General features: G+C 32.6%; 1 protein-coding gene and 6 non-coding genes across 10 annotated transcripts; 6 read left to right on the forward strand and 1 right to left on the reverse strand.

Annotated features, from left to right (window-relative positions):
• The first annotated feature begins 2,024 nt into the window (after positions 1–2,024).
• Positions 2,025–2,097, forward strand: Trnat-ugu (transfer RNA threonine (anticodon UGU)). The gene has a single exon. It is a non-coding gene; the product is annotated as a tRNA-Thr (tRNA).
• Positions 2,098–2,369: 272 nt separating this feature from the next.
• Trnat-ugu (transfer RNA threonine (anticodon UGU)) lies at positions 2,370–2,442 on the forward strand. Its single transcript has one exon. It is a non-coding gene; the product is annotated as a tRNA-Thr (tRNA).
• A 272-nt stretch (positions 2,443–2,714) lies between these two features.
• On the forward strand, positions 2,715–2,787 carry Trnat-ugu (transfer RNA threonine (anticodon UGU)). Its single transcript has one exon. It is a non-coding gene; the product is annotated as a tRNA-Thr (tRNA).
• A 274-nt stretch (positions 2,788–3,061) lies between these two features.
• On the forward strand, positions 3,062–3,134 carry Trnat-ugu (transfer RNA threonine (anticodon UGU)). The gene has a single exon. It is a non-coding gene; the product is annotated as a tRNA-Thr (tRNA).
• A 272-nt stretch (positions 3,135–3,406) lies between these two features.
• Positions 3,407–3,479, forward strand: Trnat-ugu (transfer RNA threonine (anticodon UGU)). Its single transcript has one exon. It is a non-coding gene; the product is annotated as a tRNA-Thr (tRNA).
• A 310-nt stretch (positions 3,480–3,789) lies between these two features.
• On the forward strand, positions 3,790–3,862 carry Trnat-ugu (transfer RNA threonine (anticodon UGU)). Its single transcript has one exon. It is a non-coding gene; the product is annotated as a tRNA-Thr (tRNA).
• A 473-nt stretch (positions 3,863–4,335) lies between these two features.
• LOC144837878 (SH3 domain-binding protein 2-like) lies at positions 4,336–23,140 on the reverse strand. 4 transcript variants are annotated; one of them, XM_078693181.1, is made up of 15 exons: positions 22,882–23,140; positions 22,401–22,597; positions 17,345–17,573; positions 16,669–16,786; positions 15,832–15,893; positions 15,096–15,349; positions 12,947–13,090; positions 12,107–12,169; positions 11,114–11,297; positions 10,238–10,283; positions 9,581–9,670; positions 8,952–9,022; positions 8,458–8,524; positions 8,020–8,079; positions 4,336–6,833 (listed from the first exon to the last, which is right to left on the reverse strand). In XM_078693181.1, exons 2-15 carry the CDS (start codon positions 22,558–22,560, stop codon positions 6,705–6,707), a joined length of 1,677 nt encoding a protein of 558 aa, XP_078549307.1. In that variant the 5' UTR covers positions 22,561–22,597; positions 22,882–23,140; the 3' UTR covers positions 4,336–6,704. The 4 variants fall into 4 exon arrangements, with proteins under 4 accessions (XP_078549307.1, XP_078549308.1, XP_078549310.1 ...); XM_078693182.1 differs by lacking the exon at positions 12,947–13,090 and adding an exon at positions 14,110–14,175 and having other exon boundaries at positions 22,882–23,139; XM_078693184.1 differs by lacking the exon at positions 12,947–13,090 and having other exon boundaries at positions 22,882–23,137.
• Between the last annotated feature and the right edge of the window lie 149 nt (positions 23,141–23,289).

Genomic DNA, 23,289 nt, shown 5'->3' on the forward strand with positions numbered 1-23,289 from the left:
AGTTTAAATCATACAAAATAGGATCTATTTAGCGTGTTAATTGCATGTCATCAATAACGTTAAAATTTTTATAGCGATTTTGTTGTAAAAAAGTTGAAAATTAATGTTTTAATAATCGCGTCAACATTGCATTTGCCGTCATATGTCGACGCAAACATACTAGTTGACGCAATACACGCATTTCTGACGCATTGTACATTCTCGAGGCTGAACATTTTTTTACACCAAAATCGCCTCAAAAGTATGATTTTTTTTAATGAACACTCTAAACATTTTGTTATTTATAATATACACGTATAATGGTAGGCTTGGATTATAATTGATAGCGCTTGGAGGGCTTGGTTGGGCTTGGTATTTAAGAGGAGCTATTTCCTACTGTACCCTGAATGAAGATAAAACACATAGTCAGCTATTACGTGGAAATGTTGTGTAGGCCTACTGTTATTAAGTAACTTCCTAAGTTTATTCAATATTACCCGGTAGTTGAAGGAATCAGGTATTGTTTATTATAGTTATGTCAATACGGTTGCAGAGAGTGTGATGGTGTGTATAAAGAAACCTGGATTAACAACAAAAATAAGTAGATGTTGTATAAACATTATAGTGTACATTGTATTTTCTCCCTATTGACGTAAACAGGATACTATAAGTTTTGTTGTTTGGCGAGACCACATCCACCATTCACCTAACACTATAGAACTTGCTTCACAGAAGAACAATACGCATGACCCATATTCATATTTCTTCAACTAGGCTACGCATTAGCATTTCTTATCAATAATTATAAGAACCGAATATGGTGTATTAGATTTAAAAAATAATGCAAACTCATTCACTACTTGGGTAATAAATTTGATGGAGTCTAGGCCTACGTTTAAAATGATTGAATAATAGTTAATACGGTAAGGCCAACGCAGTATGTTTACGATAACAACAAGATGATTAATGATTCATGGTCTCTGTGACGAATAAATATATGATAGTATAGGAACATTGTGTCAGCGACAATAACACATTTTTTAAAGAATTACGAGGTTTGAACTCATGACTCCTGGATTCAACCAGATTTTGATTAAATTGGTAACATTCTGTTGCACAACGGAATGATACCGCAAACTTTCTATGGGATACTCGTATACGATTGGAACGATGGATAATACAAAATATATAGTGAAACGTGTTATTTTAGTTATTTAAACGGTTCACACGCAAGACTGACTCAACGCAACACAAGCACATGGGGTACGCGCCGCAGACTGATCATCTGATACCTGAACTTTGCCTGTAATGGCCAAATTGCACATAGACGCTAGTCGAGAGTTGCGTCCTAGTAAGAACTAACTGCTTATCATGTGATCAAGTTTGTTGGACACGTCCCCTATCCAGCGGATACTTCCCCATAAAAAAATACATGTATTTTATGTCCAATCCTATTGAGGAGATTGTTGGGTTCCGAAGGTGTCCCGATAATCTGCTGAAATGAAAGTACCGGTAAACGGAAAATCGCGTGCTTGTCTCCTACGTAGAATCTGTATCCTGAGCAGGTATTTCCACTCAACCGTCCGTCTCCGCATTTTGTGTAGGCCTTAAATGGTCATAAGAGATAAGATAGTTTATAATAGTTTTGTTTTCCGCTAGTACCGCTTATCGTCTATAGTTCATTAGCGTACGCATGCATACATTCCCGAAAAACATCACGTTTCCATTTTGTCATTCAGACATTCTTCCTATGCACTCGCTGTCTTAAACTATGCGCATTTTTGCTCTATGCAAGTTTGGTTCACCCACTCCGCACCCAACGCAAAAAAGCGCAACGCAAGTAATTTAACCAATCACGACGCGATCAACTGTCTCGTGTGTCAGCAGCCAAGGTAAAGAGGTGTTGCTTCCCTACAAACAATGTGAATTGGATATTAATTAAACACTTAGCTATCAATATGCGTTTGAAATCGTCCTAATCAATATCTTTTTGTCACATCATAAAAATATGTGTAAAAAAGCCCTATGCAATTACGTTATCAACTGCCTCTATAGCTCAGGGGTTAGAGCACTGGTCTTGTAAACCAGGGGTCGTGAGTTCAAATCTCACTAGGGGCTTCTATTTTAGATCTCTTTTTACATTTTTTATATCATTTTTAAAATGATATTTTCTAGGTAACCTTATAAACTTACACTTCTGATTCGTCTTTTTTCAAATGGCATTTAAGAACTAGTACCGAAATGATTATGATAAATTGTACATTATTTTCATCCCATGCGGATAATTGTTTTGCTTAAGATAATCCGGATTTACACGGACATGGTTTAGTTAAAACTTGACATCATAAAATATACTGTGTAAAAAAACCAATACAATAACGTTTACAACTGCCTCTATAGCTCAGGGGTTAGAGCACTGGTCTTGTAAACCAGGGGTCGTGAGTTCAAATCTCACTAGGGGCTTCTATTTTAGATCTCTTTTTACATTTTTTATATCATTTAGTTAAATGATATTTTCTAGGTAACCTTAATATAAACTTGCAATTCTGATTCTTCTTTATTCAGACGGCATTTAAAAACTAGTACCGAAATGATTGTGAAATTATACAATTTTCACCCTGTGCGGATAATTGTTTTGCTTGACAAACCGGATTTACACGGTCATGGTTTAGTTGACTTGACATCATAAAATATACCGTAATGTGTAAAAACCCCTATACAATTCGTATACATATGCCTCTATAGCTCAGGGGTTAGAGCACTGGTCTTGTAAACCAGGGGTCGTGAGTTCAAATCTCACTAGGGGCTTCTATTTTTAGATCTCTTTTTACTTTTTTTTATATCAGTTTTTAAATGATATTTTCTAGGTAACCTTATAAACTTACACTTTTGATTCGTCTTTTTTCAAATGGCATTTAAGAACTAGTACCGAAATGATTATGATAAATTGTACATTATTTTCATCCCATGCGGATAATTGTTTTGCTTAAGATAATCCGGATTTACACGGACATGGTTTAGTTAAAACTTGACATCATAAAATATACTGTGTAAAAAAACCAATACAATAACGTTTACAACTGCCTCTATAGCTCAGGGGTTAGAGCACTGGTCTTGTAAACCAGGGGTCGTGAGTTCAAATCTCACTAGGGGCTTCTATTTTAGATCTCTTTTTACATTTTTTATATCATTTTTAAAATGATATTTTCTAGATAACCTTATAAACTTACACTTCTGATTCGTCTTTTTTCAAATGGCATTTAAGAACTAGTACCGAAATGATTATGATAAATTGTACATTATTTTCATCCCATGCGGATAATTGTTTTGCTTAAGATAATCCGGATTTACACGGACATGGTTTAGTTAAAACTTGACATCATAAAACATACTGTGTAAAAAAACCAATGCAATAACGTTAACATCAGCCTCTATAGCTCAGGGGTTAGAGCACTGGTCTTGTAAACCAGTGGTCGTGAGTTCAAATCTCACTAGGGGCTTCTATTTTAGTTCGCTTTTTACATTTTTTATATCATTTTGTTAAATGATATTTTCTAGGTAACCTTAATATAAACTTACAATTCTGATTCGTCTTTATTCAGACGGCATTTAAGAACTAGTACCGAAATGATTGTGAAATTCTACAATTTTCATCCCATGCGGATAATTGTTTTGCTTAAGACAATGCGGATTTACACGGACATGATTTAGTTAAAACATGACATACAAATATAAAAATAATAAATACAAAAAAATAATAATAAATATAAAATGTGTCAAAAAACCCCCTATACAATTATGTCTACAACTGCCTCTATAGCTCAGGGGTTAGAGCACTGGTCTTGTAAACCAGGGGTCGTGAGTTCAAATCTCACTAGGGGCTTCTATTTTAGATAGCTTTTTCTATTTTTTTTTTATATCATTGCTAAATATTTTCAGCGTAACCATTATCAAAAGCTTTCGATTCTGATTCTTCTTTTTTCAGACGGCATTTAAGAAGTAGTACCGAAATGATTACTTAAAAAGTGAAAATCATACTTTGACGCAGAGCAAGCACTCAGTAATTTGACCAATCACGAAGCGATGGATCACCCGAACTGTCGCTTGTGATTGGTAAGAATTTCACTTGCGTTGTTACGTCCACGTCGTAGTGTCTATATATAGTGTCTTGTGGAATTATCAGTGTATTTTATGCAGCTTTACGTGCGTAATACTGTAGTTATTTACGTTATCAAGTCTTCTGTTAGTAGGTATAATAAGCGTATTCATTTGTAATTTTTTAAGACAGGTTGAATCGCATCCATTCACCGACACTAGGCCTAGTTAAGATATTATGCTAACAAAGCACACATCACATACTTTCAAATTGAATTTTTATTACAATTTTTACTCGGCTCCAATGTACAACACGTTTCAGACATTTAACATTATATATATACTATACACACATATATATATATTTATATATAATTATACATGGCAATATAACTACGTGCAGACATTTATGTAAGACGGCATATTTACGTATAATTCACAACACGATGCAATAAAGTTCTTTACGGACTTCTTGTGAATGTTTATAACACTTTTTTTTATTTAACAAAACTACAACTTCGTTCATTTCGTTGAAAAACGGGACAGGTGTGGACGCAAACGCAATTTGACCATTCGCGACGCTTTAATTGGTCGCAACTTGTGTTGCATCCAAGACCCAAGCTTAAAGGGGAATCATTTAAACATGTAAATGGCAATAAAAAAGGCGATATTTATACTTTTACTTTAATTACACTGAACACGTGCCGCTGTTTCAAAAAGTGTAGTTTTTCAAATAAATTATTATTATAAGGACAGACTTACCACCGATATAGCTATACCTTAAATACATTTGTTAAAAGCAACTTTGAACCAATCATTAAAAGGCCCATGTAAAAATAAATCGAAAACATCTTACATTATTTATAATTTCGAGTTAAAGTTCACAACATATTTAGCGAAATAAAGTATCATAAAAAAGTATTTATTATTTATTGCACATGATATTATTTTGTTTGTTAGTTATCTCTATATCTCCCCTTTCAATATAACTTTTTTACGTTTTGGTTTTAACTCAACATTTTATTAAAATTTAATTTTAAGATTGTAATTTTAGTGTCATAAGCTAGCCAATTTTTGGTACTGTATCTTTAATTTGTCCCGTATCATACGCAAATTGTATAATACAGTGTCATACAGTATCACATGTGACGCCGTAAGTAAGCCTAACCTTTACCATACAGACGTCACATGTGATACATATGTGACGCTGTATTACAAAATTTACCTATGATACTGCACATAAAATTACATACGTGGAGATACAGTAAAGAGAATCGGGTGCATCTACTCCACTTGTTTGTAAAACAGTATTAGGCCTATACAATTAAAATCAGAATTATCAACACTCCAATGTTGTCTGAATTTTCACCAGTTTCGTGCAGTATATATTGCTTTACATTGAATGTTATCAAATATATCTTCCATATATTTATTTACAAAGTTCACCGTCAGAAACCAATTTGTAATAAAATCTTTAAAATGCAATCTGTTAATTGTCTTGGTTAAATATTACAGTTTTAATCGATTTAAAAGTTGCTTGTTCCACAAGAACCATCATTAAATTCAAGTTAAAAAACACCTGACGAGATAGAATTGGAAATTTTGAATATCAAATTGCAAATTAGCAGAAAGAAACTATTTAGAAATATACAGTACAGAATATTTACAAATAATGTGTATTATTAAAAATTGGTAAAAAAAAAAGATTTGAAATATAATATGGTATTGTGTAACCCAACAAAGGCGGTCAACGCTAACACATGTGTATGTGGTTGGAAGATCAACTGGTTCAGTCTGTAGTCAAAATGCAAGATTTCTTCACAGTATTTATGCAAATTTGATTTCCATGTGGCATATAGAGAATATTGCTACAATAGTTAAAAACTGTGTTACTCCCATAGTCTTGTCCATAAGCATTTAGCCGTTGGTCAAGGGATATAGCTTCTTGAGTGAATAATAACGTACTGTACAGTACAATATTCAGATGTTTATAAGTTCTTGAAGAAATTCTTAGCAAAATTTCCATAAATCTGCTTCTGTTACATATTTGTATTAGTTTTTAGAAACTCACAACAGCAACAATATGTAAAAATAAATTGTATTATATGTATCATATTTCTGTCATCCACAATCTTGAAGTTGACTTGCAAATTTAAGTACAGTAGTAATAATTTTGTATATAGTACATAACGACAGTGTTTTTACTTTTAAGATAAGGTAACAATATCAAGGGTTGTTGTAACGGCTGAAATATACTTTAAAATGGTTGCTTGTACAAAACAAGGTAAATTAACATCTCATAGTGATGGAGTGCATCTTCATTTTCGTTAGCTCATAGCAATGTAGAATGTTTTCTTTTCTAAGCCACATAGCTTATGGTTTTTGTACAATGAATTCCACCACAGGTTACTTCAAGCATTTCCTATCCTGTTTTCCTTATAAGGATTCAAACCTTACAATCAAGAAATCCAAACACTATTAACTGCACCAACTGAACTTGACAATGGTTACTTCTATTAAAGTTATGACACGCCATGTGTGCCAAAAAGAATTGGTGTCTATGACCTAAGCTACACAACCTGAATGATGTCATAATAAAATGCAGCTCCTCTGATGTCAATCATGTTTTATTATTTTGTTGGTCCAGGGAATGGTCTGGTCAATTTAATGCCCTCTGATGGAGGTAAATAATGAGTTATAAAGTGTTGAAGAAGGCCTTCCATAGAAGACTTCATTAACTTCCCATCAAGAGAATATGACTGCAAGAGAATAATATTCATTACAATTATGGTAGGTAATAATAATATTATTATTACAATATTTTTAAAATTGTATGTTACCATAACAATTATTATGTTAGTTCTGTTAAAAAATATTATTGCAATCTATAAATAAAGAATTATTAGTACTACTACTAAAAAAAATATGTTAGTATGACAGCGAAAATAAATGTTGTTTATTATGTTATAGGCATTCAAAGGGTGTCACACTCTCTGATAAATTCCTGAAATTTTAAAATAAATGTATAAATAAAAAAGTAATTAAATATTATATACATTAAAGATGTACCTGTATTGTCCCTCAAATGAAGATTAAGAAAATCAGACATTGAATAGGTCATTTTGTAGTTTTTATAGAAAAAAAGAAACATACAGTTAAATTCAACCAGAACCCCTGAGCAGCTGATTTCGACTATTGTTTTTTTCAGGTAAATAATTTTTTTTGGATCCAATTTTTGGTCAAAGTGAATAACTACTATGTGACACTAAAATGGCATATTCAACTTAAAAATCAAAAGGGGGACAATATCTTAAATACAACTTGAAAATAACAATGAAAGATAAATATTAGTAAATATAAAACATCAACAATTGTTGCATAGAAACTGCAAGCAAAACCTACCCTAGTAACCAAACATTGAGGGCAGTAGCATCATCAATCATGGTAGGGTTTAGTTAGCACACGAGCTGTGTTTGGCAAACCAGAAGATGAATAATGTTCTAATAGTTCGTTCATGAAATTAAATACCGGTGTCTTGTCCAAAGCGAAGTTGGTAATCTACAGAAGTGATATGCAAGATGAAATGCGAAAATAGCATGATAGGGAAAGTCTAGTGAATGGAAGCCACATACACCACAAAGCCATAATTATGATTCTCTACTGCATGTAGAATGTGTTAATATTTAAACCATACACACTGAAAACTGATTTTATTTGTTAACACAAATTAAATTACACATGATTCAATTTGGATTCATCATAAATGAAGAGTTAGTTTCCATCAATTTCCAAAAAAAATTGCTGTTTACTTTTGTCACAGAATAGTTTACAGTTAGCACTGATAAAGATAAGCAATGAAGAATAACTACCACCATACACCAATTCTTTAATCAGACTACAAAACACTTGTTAAATAACTTTGTTTTAAACATTGTACAAACTTACTCCATCTCCAAATATTTTATAATGTTTGCATTTATCGTTTCCATGGTAGACCATAAGAACCTTAAAAGAAAAAAGAAATGTGATATTTTAAATCTTATTTTTTAAATAAGTATTTGGAGATGCCTGATGCAGAGAGGTTTGTTTACATAAAAGATGAGTTGGTGCTTAAGCAACATAATCCCCTTCTGGATACAACAAAAGCATCAATATATAATTATACCTATAGTAAGTTTTATAGTATACAGTGTGTTTGTAAAAATTTGAATTAAATAAATTAATTAAAACCCAGTTCATCTTTCAGAAAATAGCCCCTCATTTCCTGACAGACAAATAATTGTTAATCGGTAGAAGGGACTATTTGGGGAGATGAAAGACTGCGAGTCACAAGCTATTCTACACTTACATTTGAATCAAATTAAATAGTAAATAAAATGATACCTTTTGACCTGCCTGTGCACTATTTCTTATCAAGTACATTCCCTCAAACTTTGGACCTTTTAGCATTCTGAAAAATTGGACATAAAGATTCAGGAATTCTGTTATAGTACTCGCTCTGCTAGAGTAGCCAATACTCAATATTGAACAAAAATACCGTAAAACCTCGAAAAGAAGACCATCTGGGTAAGAAACCCCTCTTTGGTCTGCAAAAGTAATCTTGAAAAGAAGCCCATCCTAAATTCAAGTCCACTGGGCTTCTTTTCAAGATAGTATAGGCTTCTTTTCGAGATAGACTACAGTATTTTAATATCAAAAGGAACAAGGTGGTTCAGTGCCAGTTAACTTGTGATGCATATATAATGCATAATCAATATAAGCATTGGAGTTTTTAAATTTTTGTTTTTTATTTTAACAATATTTAATGAGGTTGGTCCATCCATCCTGATCATTATTGATTGACAGGACAATAACAGGAAAATTAAAACATGACTTACTCTTCTGCTTTCACCTTGTCGCTTGCCTCAAATATTGCAGAATCTGGTAATATATCCCTAATGGCTCCAACCTGCAGTGGAAATGTACAATTAGTAATGGGATCAGTGAATCAAGACCTAACCACAATAATTTATGTAAAAGTAGATAAGTAATACAATATTTCACTTTACTTCCATTTACTTTATTTATTTTTACAAATTAACTCACTGGGGGTTATTAGGGAGGGGGGGGGGGGGGGGTTGTGTCGAGGCATTTCTTGTTTTGGGTGTATAATGGTAACATGTATAATCAAATAAATACCCCCTCTAGATATACAACACAATATATTTTTATTTCATATGCATCTAACAGCGAGAGCAGCGACAATTTTTTTTTTTTTTAACCATATTTAATGAGGATGATCCATCCAGCAATTACAGGATGGATAAACTATTTAATAATTTATCATGCTTATAAACTAAGTCTCATTTGAGTGGAGTTACAACCCTTGCTCTAGGTCAGGATTGTACCGGGCTTAGAATTGAAAGGCAAGCATGTGAACCACCAAGCTACACTCCACTTTTATAATATAAAATATTGAATAATTACAACAAATAGTACTTTAAATCTGACTTGTCTAATATTTTACCTTATTGTATGTAGAACTTGGTTTGGTCATGTTTGGTTTTGGTGAAATCTGAGGTTTCTTCGGCGGAGCTGGGGGTTTCTTACCAATATGCTAAAAGACAAAAATGTCATTTTTGTATTTATTTATAGCCAATTCACAAAAATAAATCACTAACATCTTCAACCAATGAGCCATTTAGGCTGTTTTGCACACTCTATAGCAAACCAAGCAATACACGTTTCATAGAACCACGATTATGGAATGGACTTAATGACAACTTTAAGACACCAAAATCTAATATTGTGTTTCGGGCCAATGCTAAAAAATACTTAATTTCTTTATATAATGATTAATCTGATGTCGTACTGCTGTTTGTTTTTATTTTTATTGATTTATTGTCTCAATTACTTTATCTGTTTACTTGTTAATTATATTATTTTAGTTTGATAAGGGTCTTATACATGACAAGAATAATTTATTCTTGTAGTATAGATCCTCAATATGATATTGAAATAAAAATAAACGTTGACGGAAAATGCTACTAACTTGGTGGATCTGAGTTTTGGAATAGTTTACTGCATTGCTTATATTTTTCGTTTGTTGGGAGGCTGTGTTAAACCATACGTTAAAATAATAGAAAGGAAAATCATATAAATAGACAAACTAAAGTGCAATTACCGTTTCACTATGTTTGTCCCGAAAACTGTTTCCATCTGGTCTTCGCCTTAACAAAAATAAAATTGTAGAAATTTTTTGTATTAAACTCACATAAAAACATTTATAAAATGATTACATTCATAAAATTAGTATGAAAACAAATTTTGTTTTGTCTTTTTTGCTTTGTCTACACTATCAAACTATAAAAAAAAGTGTAATGTGCCCACATATGGTAGTAATGATGTCATCGTGTCCATATAAGGGCACACCACATTTTTTTTCACATAAGGTTTGATAGTATAAACAGATCTTTAGTCTGTATTCTCAATATACAGTACACTGTACAATTATGGGCAATGTGACCAATTAACTTATCTCCCTATTAATAATAATATTTTCGACTTATATACCATTCCAACGATCATTGCTCCAGTCGCTGTGGACTTAGATGTTACACTTTTCAACTACATGCTTCTCACCTAAGGGTCATGTTAATTCTAGCGCTCGAATTCGTCTATCCACGACAATGGATATGTGTGCTATTACACCAGGTAAACCCCCCTACTCATCTCAAAAGATGTACTAGGTTCATTAAAGTGCACACAAGAATTCTGTGTACACTGAAACTACTGTTTATAATCCTTATCCGAGAAGATTTGTTCTACCACCAGAAGCGTGCGAGTGAGGCTCAAACCCAATTACCGATGTTTTGGTTATGGATAATTACGGTTGCACTGTCTTAACCGCTCGGCCACACTCACTCAGTGATCAAAGCTTTGCACTACTAACAATGATTATGGTATACAGTGAGTGAATTTCAGTAGGGGGGGGGGGGGGGGAGAGAGAGAGAGAGAGGAGGAGGGGAGGGAGTTTATAGTATATTTTGAAGATACTTACCGAAGACCATGAGGGTTTGTAAACTTATCTTTTGGTACCTCATCACTTTTTCGTCTTGGAGGTCTAGGTTGAGGCTTAGGTGCTGTTGTTAGACTAACCCGTTGAGGGCAAGTAGCAGTTGTAGGTGATAAATAATCCTGGACACACCCATTTTCATCCTCATCATCGTCATCACTGTCAAGGGCTAAAGTATACAAAGTAATAAAAATGCTATCTTTACTCACACCTTTCAGCAGCAAATACATGACTCGCCAATAACAAGACGGGCAACCCATGCCTTTTAAACCAAGTCCCTAGTTCTCACTTGGTTCGACACAAATCATTTGACCAATCATGATAGGATGGATCATCCAAACTGTCGCTTGTGATTGGTTAACTCATTTGCATTGACATTCTGTCCAAATGGGATGGGAAAAAACTTGGAATTGGGAATGTCAACCATCGAACCACACAGCACAATTCAAAATCTTTATATAAGCGCAAAGTGATAAGAGTTCGATTTAATACCTTTAAGTACAGTAGATTGATTCATGACACTAAACATATTTATATAAAATGTTTTCATGATTTAAATCATAAAAACTAACATCATGCATAAATAAATGCAATATGCTATAATCATATACAAATACTAACGACTGTGTGCAATGAATATTTTTATGAATTAAAGATTTCATCTTTTAGCAAATGTAGTTTCATGGCATAATTAACATAAAAATATTCATCCTTTGTTTTATCTAACATTTAAGTAGATCTAAACTGGTACAACTGAGCATGCAACAGATCTGTTAGAAATGCACAGTAATAATCAAACAATTGATATATTATTATTTACAAAAAGAAATGTACTGTAATCTCCAATCCTCCAATCAAACTTAGGTACAAATATGCACATTTTATTACCTGCCCTTTCTTCCCATACATTTGACACGTGTAAAAAAGAAAAAATAATAATTATCAAAACAAATTAATCCCAATAGGTTGTAAACTCACATGAAAATCTCATTCCAAATTTAGATCTAAGTTCAGCTGAAAATCTCCTGCTTGCTATTGGTACTAAAAGAACAGATATCGTAAACAAATTAACATTGCATATTGTTGAAACATATTTATCAATATTATACTACAGAGACCGTTGCTTATGCTTTACATAGTGGCATTGTCTAGGCAGTGGCATTTTCCTGTCCTGCAGCTGTTTTGCAGTCATCGAACTACAGTTTCCAATTGTTATGGGAAAGATAAATTGCAACTATTCATGGAGTTTTCTTATGGTGAGGGCTAAGCAGTGGCGTAATGCAGAGGTTTGAGGCCCTGGTTTAAGGACCCTAAGTGGCCCTCTAATGCTGGAGGTCTTGGGCGTTTTTAGCCTCTTTCAACATATTTTAATGCCTGTAGTTTCATCTGGGCTGTTCAGGGGCCCTGTAAGCTCTGGGTTTAGCCAGTGAGCGCTCAATAGTTATTACGCCACTGGGGCTAGGCTTAAATTAAACAACCTAACTTTATAGAGGTTTCTCTGTTGGACTAGTATTTGATATAAATGGCAATCTTATGAAAATACGTAAAATGGATTCAGGGGCGCCGACATCTATCGTGAAAAATCTATGATTAATATTATCATGTGATGGGCTTATTGTACATCCAGAGTGGGCTTACAGTACATCCAGGGTGTGTGTAATAATATGCAAGACTATGACACATTAAAAGCAGTGAGAATCAAAAGCACATAGAAAGCACAAGCACATTTCAATACCAAAGTCATGCTCGGACAAAATGATTCAAAACACAAACAAGTCAAACATGCCATGATCATCATGCAGTTCATGCATGACTCACTCTGTGGGGTAAGGGGAATATGCCTCTTTAGCCGAGGTGAGAAAAACATGACACCTCTTTTGGATCTGAAACGTTTGAGGGGCTCTTCTGAATTGAGGGAGCTATTGACATACGGAGTGACGGTATCAGATCTTGCACGGCAATCTTTTTAAGAAAAATATATTGTTAAAAAATTGCAGAATTCTAAAATATACAGTAGAACCTCTATTAAGGGAACACCTTCATTAGACTGAATAGGGACAGTTTCAATTTAAACTTGATTCACTTCTATTGTATTATGTATACTGTGATGAACTTGACAATTAGGTACAAATATTCAAAACATTTACTGAAAATAAATTAAACAAAGAAATAATGATGAGAATGCATAATTTGATTAATAGAAAAATGTTCAATATATTAAAATTTGCCCTCATTCATTTCATGAGTGTCCCCTGGATAAATTAGGGGTGTCCCAAGGGAGAGGTTCTACTGTATTAAGATGTAAATGAAATAGGATACATGAAGTACTAAGAAATGAAAATATGTTTTAGTATATACATTTGAATTATGCTTTTCATAGTAAATACATAAACATATTCTTATTTTTCAGAATTTCATACTGTATAAATGTATTAGGAATAACAAATCTTGAAAAAGTAAATACTGTAGCTTAAAAAACAATGTAAAAATGTATATCCCCGTCACTCACAAAAAAAGAGAATACATTATTCTTATAAAGCTCTGTCTACACTATCTAACGTTATGTGACAAACCAATCTGATGTGCTCATATATGGACACGGTGATGTCATATTACTACCATATTTGGGCACATCTCCCTTTTTTCTCAACTAGTTTGATAGTGTAGACAGAGTTTTAGAGTTATATACTGTATTTGGTAACCTTTTCATAAGTTACATGTTTTGTGTATAGCGGTTTTATTATTTAATTTGATTTGTATAAATTTGGTAAATTTTGCATTTCTTCTTTTACACATACGGCCAAACATAAAGAAAATAAATAACAAACGGCAGTGAGTAAAAGGTAGCCATAAAACAAAACAAAGATAAACAATCTAAACACTAAAATGAAGCCAAGATGACAAAGACAGCAATATCAACTACCTACTAAATCTATAGCGGAATCTAGAAATTGTGAGAAAACTTGTTGTTAAACTGTTACCTTTATTTACTACATAGCCATCATGTCGGGGAGGCGGTGTCGGTAGTGGTTTTCTTACTTTACTTGCTTATAGGTAAAACAAAACATGCATAATAAACTAAACAAATTTTTTATTTAAAAAACAAATTACTTACTGTACTTTAATTTGGTATAATTTAAAGAAAAAATAAAAGCACTAGTAAATTAAATAAAGTATTTTATTTATGTATATTATTTTAAAATCTGATGGTATTGTTGAAAGAAATGTCAATAAACTACTTGTGTGGTGTACCTCAATTGAAACACTTTCTAAACAATGCTAGAGTTTTTGAAGTATGAGGAAATTTGTGGTAAATATATATATAACAGAATATTAATAGTTTTTTTGTTGTTTGTAAATTGTAATACAATACTAGACAAAAGCGTTTTTTTTTCAAATTGTACAACAAGACAATGACATTTATTTTCGTAATGTTTAATACCACAGAACCCCACCCACCATTTATCAAAACAATTATAGTATTATTGTATGAATGGAAAAGCCATAAATCACCCACACATGCACTTTTCTGGGATATGAATTTTACTTTTGCATTGTCATCATCAATTGTTTATCTAATCTAATAATAATTAATGTACAAGAGGGCTCGGTATATCCTCCCAACTACCTTCGGTACCCCCGCCCAACCACCTTGGCACTGGTGGGGGACCTTGGTATACCCAACCACACCTTGGTACACACTCCCAATCATCTTGTTACACCCACCCAACCACTTTGATACACTGTTCCAACGACCTCTGTATACCCTCACAACCACCTTGGTACACCCTCCAAAGCACCTTGGTACACGTAACTGTCCCAACCACTTTTGTAAATCCTCCAAACCACCTTGATATTTCCACTGTAAACTACCCTTTTCAGTCCTATCTTTATAACACAACAGGTATATTAACATAACAGTTTATATTAGAATTAACAAATTCAATAGTGATCTGTAAACACATACCTGGTTTGGAATTGCCCGAGTCAGGACTCCATTCTGCTGGCGGCCTCGGTAACGGTCTGTCACCAATATCTGGCAGGCATTCTGTATCATCATATAAAGGCAATTGTTTCTCAATTTCATCATAAATTTGTTCATTTTGACTGTCACTACTGTTAACTGAATCCCTTCGAAAATTGTTTTGTTCATCTAGCTCACACACTTGGGAGAATACACGGTCGCTCTTTTCTTTTAAATTTTTTAGAAGCTGTAATGATCTATATCATAAAGTGTAGAATAAAAATGCACAATTTTAAATGCTTTTAACTAATTAACTTGAAATCATTTATCTTTTAATTTTTGTTTTTATATTAAAGAAGAATGCCTAAAAGTTTATTCTCTCCTTGTAATTAGTCATTATATTTACTTCTCAACATTTTTGATTTCATATTTATCCATCTGGTTGGGTTGCAAAGAATGGGTAAATGATTATATGTAGCTAAAGTGTAGTAGTGGGTGTAAAAAGGTTATTGGTGGGTGGAAAGAGATAAAACAGAACTTTTAGTTATCCAGAGGTTTCTTTGGTTGGTTGGTATGTTGAGTGAGACCTTAACATAAGCTTTAAGGTGGGTGGAAGACTTTGATAGTGGGTTCTCCATTGAGTGTAATTACATCCATCTATGTTGCTTACAACCCAAAAGACATCTATAAATGTGTTCAGTTCAGTGAGTCCCACATAAAGTACACAATTCTTACATACTTGTCTCTGGCACTGCCGTGTAACGCCTTCTCCATAGTAACCCTGATGTGTGCCATCCATAACTAACAAGAATAGAATTTGTATTTTTAATTTTATAGGCATAATGTAGTGTATCCAAGAATTACCATGATTATTACTAGTAAAAATAAACGGAGAAATTGTATGCAGTAGGTTTGTTGAGTGTATTAATATTAGCTATTTGTGGTACAGACTTTTTATTGATGTCAAAACAATTCTCTTTCACATACATACGATACAAATAGTATGCTGTTCCTGTTATATAATAGCCAATACACTGTGAGAGTGTATTTTGTTGAATACAATTTTTAAAATAGAAGAGCGTACTAAACAACACAGACAGAGGGCATTGATATGGATGGATGACTACTGTACATCAAATGAAGAGATAAGGAATTGAATGGACAATACAGTACAGAATTAGCTAAGTACATATGTCATCAGTTGTGACAATATGACAATGAAAATAATGGACAATACACTATTATTGTACCTGTTTGGCTGTTCATGGTACAAATAAGCACTGTACGTCAGCAGTATTCTCTGATGGTGATCTGTATAATGCAGACACCATTGATTTCTTTTACAATGTAATTAAAAAAGCTAAAAATAGATAGTTTAGGTTACACAGTCTTAGCAATAATCTTTATTAATAATATTGTTTACCTTATAGGAAAAAAAACAAATTGAGGGGAATCTTAGTATTCTTTATTATGCTATACAAAAAAATATATGCCCTTGCAATATTCGTTCTTTCAAATTAAAATTAACCCAACCCTACTTCCTGGTAGAATATTGGGTACAAAACATGAGACCTACCGTCATTTCCCGTTCTGATGCTGCGCCAAAGAAGTATGTCCTCATATTATGGGATGGGCCCATTATTTTGAATGCATAACGCTGATCTGTCGTGGATGCCTCTTCAGCCCTCATCACTCTAAAATATCACAAATATTGTAAGAGATATTCTAAACGACATCTATGATGTGTGCCACAAGGCACCAATATTTCTGAATTTTCATTGGTGTAGCCAGACGCTGTATAGTGATATATAGCTATCAAGCAAGTTTTAAGTTTTGATGCCTTTAATAAAAAAAATGATTATTAACCCCTTGAAGACGCGAGGTTTCTACCCCAAGTATATGAGGCTAAATAATTTTTAATAGGTTTAGGAAAATGCAAAATACATTTTTATGACTGTAACTTTCTGCAATTGTTGGTTTTATTGTAATTGTGAAATGTTTCGGCCTTCCAAAAAATTGCACTTTTTTTTGTACATAGGTCAAATATGCTCAAAAAGTGCAATTCATTGAAAAAGTCAACCCGTACATATACATCCTAGGACAGTAAATTACCCTGTATGGGATACGGGCCACGTCTTCAAAAAAAAAAAAAAAAGATGATAACTTTATAAATTATGATTCTTAAAAAAGAAAATGTAATGATTGATCATTGATTAGAACATATTGATTACCATAACGAATGTGATTCATACCTATGATAACCTTTGAGGCAGAACGCTCCTTTCGGTCGTTTGCTTTTCTCTGATTGGAAGTAGTACAACCAATCCTTGTAAAGTATTACATATCGTAGTTGCCATTTTGCAAACGGGAAACTTAACCTGCTCTGTATGACTGATGTTATTTTATCTGTTTTTCGTTCAGATGATCTTTTATATAAAAATCCACTATAATCAATATCTATGCTAAGCAATTCCTCAGCACCTACGAAACAAAATAATAACATTTATAATGTGATAACATGATCAAAAAAATTACAGTTCTCACTTTGCATGAAAATGTCACTAAATACACCATTCGCATCGTTTGCTAGGCACAGTGAAAGGAGTAAAGGTGGGCTAAAACCAGCGGGTGGCCAGTAAACTGAACTACACATTGCGTTTTCATTAAGGAGACAGTATGTGTTTATACCTCAAGGAAAAGATTTACAGAATATACCAAATTTGCTGTAATTAACTTAATAACATGGTATTGTGCCCGTAATTATTTTTTAATTGCTAGGGGCCTGTTTAGACTTTAAATATTTACATTTGGGTAGTACTCATCAAGTGATACCTGTTCCCATGAAACCAAATTACCCAACAGGTAAATAACTAAAGCCTGAAGGGCCGGCCTTATATGGCAATCATTGCGATGACATTGTGGTTTAAAAAAACACATAGACTACTGTATAAACAATACAAAGTGCATTTTATATTTTCCTATTGTATAATTTCCTTCAAGAACTATTTACACAGTACAGGAAGGAGAGTCAAGAAAAGTAATAAAATATAAAGTCTAAACTATATCAAGTGGTATTCAAAACAAAATTTCGAATTAATATTTAACGCTTTTGTATACAGAGCAAGAGCATTGTCATTGTTTTAGCCTTTGGATTTGTAATAAGAATCAAGGAAATACTGTAAATGAAAAGGTGATTATCGTGATATTGTAGCAGCTTGAGTGCCCTGTTGTGTGTCACAATATATACCTCCGGGTACATGACTTCTTTCTCAGAGCACCCTTTGGTTGAATTTATTAGGTTATATGCATGATATGCATATAACCTCTTGATTCTGTCAGGATCTTTATTTATTTATTTATTTATTTATTCATTCTTTCCTTAGCACTATTTTGTCCGTGAATTATCTTGGCATCAGTTTCATCTAGCTAAGTCAATTTTTCAGAGTATATTCCTTATGGCCAGGAATCGATGTGGTTATGTTTTCACGGTGCGCAATCATAAATTACGCGGTCTACGTGCGATTTAATGAAATCACGTTTGTAATCATATCTTCACAAGCATGAATCACTTTTAAACAAAATTTGGTACTCATAAATTTCAGGTCATATTTCAAACATATGGCAATATAATTACGTGTGTAGCGCATATAACGCATGCGTACGCGCGCTTACAAGTTTTAAAATTGTCAAAATTTATTTTCGATGAAATTAGAGTACGTTTCAGGCAATTTTAAGCGTTTAAAAAATTGCCACGAGTGCGCAGAATTTTGCACGCGCACTGCGCGTTAAACGTTAATGCGCACTCTTTTTGCCCGATTTCTGTTTTACAACCTTTCTTTAATAATATCATCATATTTGATTCACTTTTCAACTCGAAATTGCGTTATACAAGCACGTCAAAAGTGACAGGCTACGCACGTATAAGTTAACAAAATAGTGAAAATATGCTAAATTTTAAAATTAATATATATCGTCAGAATGCTGGGGAACACCTATTTTTTATTTAATTTTCTTGAAGTGTATGTATCATATGTATGATTTATTATCAAATTAAGAGAACAAAAGTTGATTAAGTCATCATTAATTGCATATTGAATTAAAAAAAATTAATTTCGACAATCAAACAAATTTTGACATTTTCTTAGGCCGAAATAACAAACTTAACATTAACTTTCTTTCTTAAGAAGTTCATATATTAAAGTTAAAAGTATATAGTTTGACAGTGCATCATTTAAAAAAATTTTTAAAGATGCCATCATAGTAATAAATTATAATTCATTGCGGTATGTAATAATCTATCTGCACCAAAGTGGCTACTGAATAGTAAATACACGGAGGAATCTTTCTACATGTTTTAGTAGGTTGTGTATGGCTCGGTGGTCTGTGCTCGTGGCTATAGCATTCAAGGTACCGAGATCGAGCCTCACCTTGGGTAACGAAACGAAATAAGATTTTTTTTTATTATTTGTATTGTTTGTTCAATTTTATTTCTTAGTGTATAGATTATACACATGATTTATAATGAAATCTAGATAAAAAGAAACTTATGTCTTTATTATTATGTAACAAATGTGGTTTATGACATTATACGCAGAGGGATCTTTGATCGGATTGCGATACCGGCTATTGTATTTGCGTTAGCAAGATCCTAGCATATATTATAAATAATTAAAGATTCTGAGAAAATCAATCAATCAATATATCTTTTACAAATCAATTATCTTTATTTTAATCAATGCATATAACCTATAATTCGTCATAGTGACGAATTAAATCTAGTTAATTTTTAATCTGTAAATTTTCTACGAATTGTCTACGATTATGACAAATAGTATAAAGTACTATGAAATGACTTACTTGGCAATATACAACATTGTTCACTAGTATCCTCCATAACAATAGCAAAGTATATTATTCTTCAAAACAAACAGATTTTATATAAAAATTCTATACAGAATGGTTGGTACTAAAAATGTACCAACAATTCTTTACTCGATGTTAAAGATAAGTTTCCAAATGTTTTGTGTTATATTCCGATAATTCTTGGCACAATTCTAGAAGCAATTCCAAAGAGTTTTGTACAATATTCCAACAATACTTGGCACAATTTAAATGCAAGTTCCAGAGTGTTTTTCAAACATATTCCAACTACAGTACGAGTCTTGGCACATTTCTAAAGGTAACGTTCCACAGTGTTTTGTACTATATTCCAAAGAATAAAGCCAGACTATAGATTGTTTAGTTTCAATCACTAAAGATCGTTTCACTTTACTTAACCATTCACATGCAAAACAGGCAGTCAACTGAATTAAACACAAATAGTACAAATTCCAAAAGTCACTTATTTATAATCCACATATGTCTATGAAGAAATCCCAAATAAAAAACACCTACAGGTATGATGGTGGTAGCAATCAAAGCATGATTAGGATAACAACACAATTCATCTTTCCTGATTAATCAATGCATTACTCGACAATAACTTCCACACTTATGACTTCAAAGGAAGAACACAGGAAACCAATTCAAGTATGAACGTCGTTTGTATAATAACGCATTCTGCTGTTATTCATCAAAAACCTACTCTACACTATGCAAGCACTGACAATATTTACTCTAGTCTAAGTTTATTTAGAAATGCTTCAAAATAAAATGGTACTTTCCATATGCCAAATAAGGAAGTGAATGTCATGGGTTACAGGATGTGGATTTTTTTTTTAAAGTTTCATAATCAAGTGATAAAGGTATAAAATAAAACACAAATATATTTCATTTACAGAATAGTACAAACATGAAATTCATTTAGATATAAATCAATACAGTATTACTGTAGTCGTGGAAATTAAAATCCTATTTTTTTCAAAAACTAAAAATGGTGATATTTAACCATCATTACCATTTTTGGTATGAATATGGACAAACTAAAAATGATGATAATTTAACTCGTCACTGTGATTGTGATCATGTAGGCTACTGTTAGTGTTAATGGTAAATTGAATAATTTAAAAACAAAATCATTTTTACTGTACCATTTCTTTAAAATAAATAAGCACTATATAAATCGAACAACAAACATAACATAACATAAAAAAATTAAAAATACCAAATTATAGGTCTATAATAAAAAAAGTCATAGGTTCAAAAATTTGATGGGGAGAATATGTAATTTTTTTTTATTTGGCCTTATAGTTACAGAGAGTTTATTTTAACATTTATAATAACATGCAACAAAACTCCAGCTACTAAAACAGAAAGTCATTATTTAATTAATTATGATACAAAATAAATATTACTTCCCTCTCATTATTTAACATATTAACTCTATTTATATTTGTTTTATTTGCAAATGTAATTACAGATTTACCCAACCATTACGGTAGCAACAGGAACAGGAATTGTAATTGTTAAAATGAAAGCTGTTATATGATGCAATGCGCCATAGTATAAAACTGCTGGAAATTTCCTTAGGGAAATGCCCTGATTGTTATAATCCCATTGGAAAGTCATCAGGAAATCATGTATAGGTTACTATAACATCACTTAATTGTCTGGCATGTGGTTTAGTTAATGTATTAGATTATTATTACTTATTGTTTTGACCTGGACCATGGAGTAAAGAATCCCTGGACATAGAGATAGAATAGCCAAAGGCCAGAAGGCGGACTAGCTTATGGAGTTCTCATCCAAGATGGACGCAAGACTTGTTCAACCATTTATCAACAGATTAATAATTACTGATACTATTTTGTGAAGAACAATAAAAAAAACCAATACTTATTTTAAGAATAACTATAATATATCGAGACTGACATATTTATGAAGAACCTTAAAAAAATAATAAGAGAAATATTTGTATATTTTTTTTAAGATTAACTATATCGAGAATAACAATGGGTATTATAAAAACAAGGGTTGTTTTAGGATACATGCGTGCGATGATAACGCTTTCTCGGCTTAGCTCCCCAAAGAATTAATACAAAGTGTAGTGATATTGGTGTGTCTGATTGGTTGATTTGTGGCACACATATTGGAAAGGAAGCTTTCCACAGATGATGAGTATGAGCAGCCTCAGCATTGGAGGCCCATTGGAGCACTAAACCTGGAGGGCTCAACCACTCCCCCCCCCCCCCCTAATTAGGCCACTGAATGTATGCTTTTTGTTTCTTACAATGTAGAAGTTAATTCACCCAGAAAAAGCTTGCTAAATAATTGCATAATAAGGGTTATAATAAGAGTAAAACAAAATGTAAGTCTGTAGAACTGCAGCAGAATGTTGAATAAGGAAAATTTATGGCATTTTTTACTTACTGATTGTAGACAGAGGTATGTGATGCTGTGATTGATACTGCGGTCCCGAAATAGAGTTAATATCTCTTTGTGAATATGCATGTCGTAGTTGAGATCCCGACGAGAAGTTTGAAGAGGGTGAAACAGATCCAATACTGACCACCGATCCACGGAACGCCATAACTTGACAGGCAAGAGTGTTTGTACAGTTTTGTGCTCTGTGAAAATAAATACAGTATATATTTCAATCCGACAATATTTCAACCTATAGAATGGAGCAAAACATAATGCATGATGTGGTAGACTGATGCAGCCCTGTAGATCCTGATATCAGGATGTGGTGGAATAAACAAAAATGAAAAGCATTTTAATAGACTGTAGAAAATATTCATATAGAAATTTAGTTTCATTTTTCATAACTTCACTTCTTCTAGGTCTAATCTTGATCATCTTAAAACTAAATTACTTTTACATTTTACAATCTAAAGTACTTAACTATTACCATTTTACAATCTCTTCTCTTCTAAAGTCAGTGTAGTAGTACAGACTGTAGTACTAGTAGTTTAAGATGACATGATACCAGAGATGGAAGAAACAATATCTTCATCATGAATGATGGCCTGATGAAAGTACATTTTTACAAACAAAATAATCCTTTTGTAACCCTGAAACATTTTCTATACAATTACTATATTCAGTATGATAAAGATATATCACAAGTTAGAGAAATAATAGATTGAATAATGTAAATTTTTAGAAAATCTGGCTCCATGTGACTTTTATTATTGTTTTTATGACCTTCTGTGTGTGTGACCTGGCTGACCCAATCTATTACAGGGAAGACAATCCTTGCAACAAAAGAGTTCATTTAAGATATTTCAATTAAATTAGAGTTTATTTTAATATAAAT

Source organism: Antedon bifida, chromosome 3 (genome assembly GCF_963402885.1).
Source record: "Antedon bifida chromosome 3, ecAntBifi1.1, whole genome shotgun sequence".
Lineage (NCBI taxonomy): Eukaryota > Metazoa > Echinodermata > Crinoidea > Comatulida > Antedonidae > Antedon > Antedon bifida.

Excerpts from the sequence above, each read along its gene's own strand:
- LOC144837878 (XM_078693181.1), bottom strand. The coding sequence starts at position 22,560 with ATGGCGTTCCGTGGATCGGTGGTCAGTATTGGATCTGTTTCACCCTCT. Across the intron at positions 17,574-22,400 it reads CATACCTCTGTCTACAATCA|GTGCTGAGGAATTGCTTAGC; the intron begins GTAAGTAAAAAA and ends TTTGTTTCGTAG. Across the intron at positions 10,284-11,113 it reads ACAAACCCTCATGGTCTTCG|GCGAAGACCAGATGGAAACA; the intron begins GTAAGTATCTTC and ends ATTTTTGTTAAG.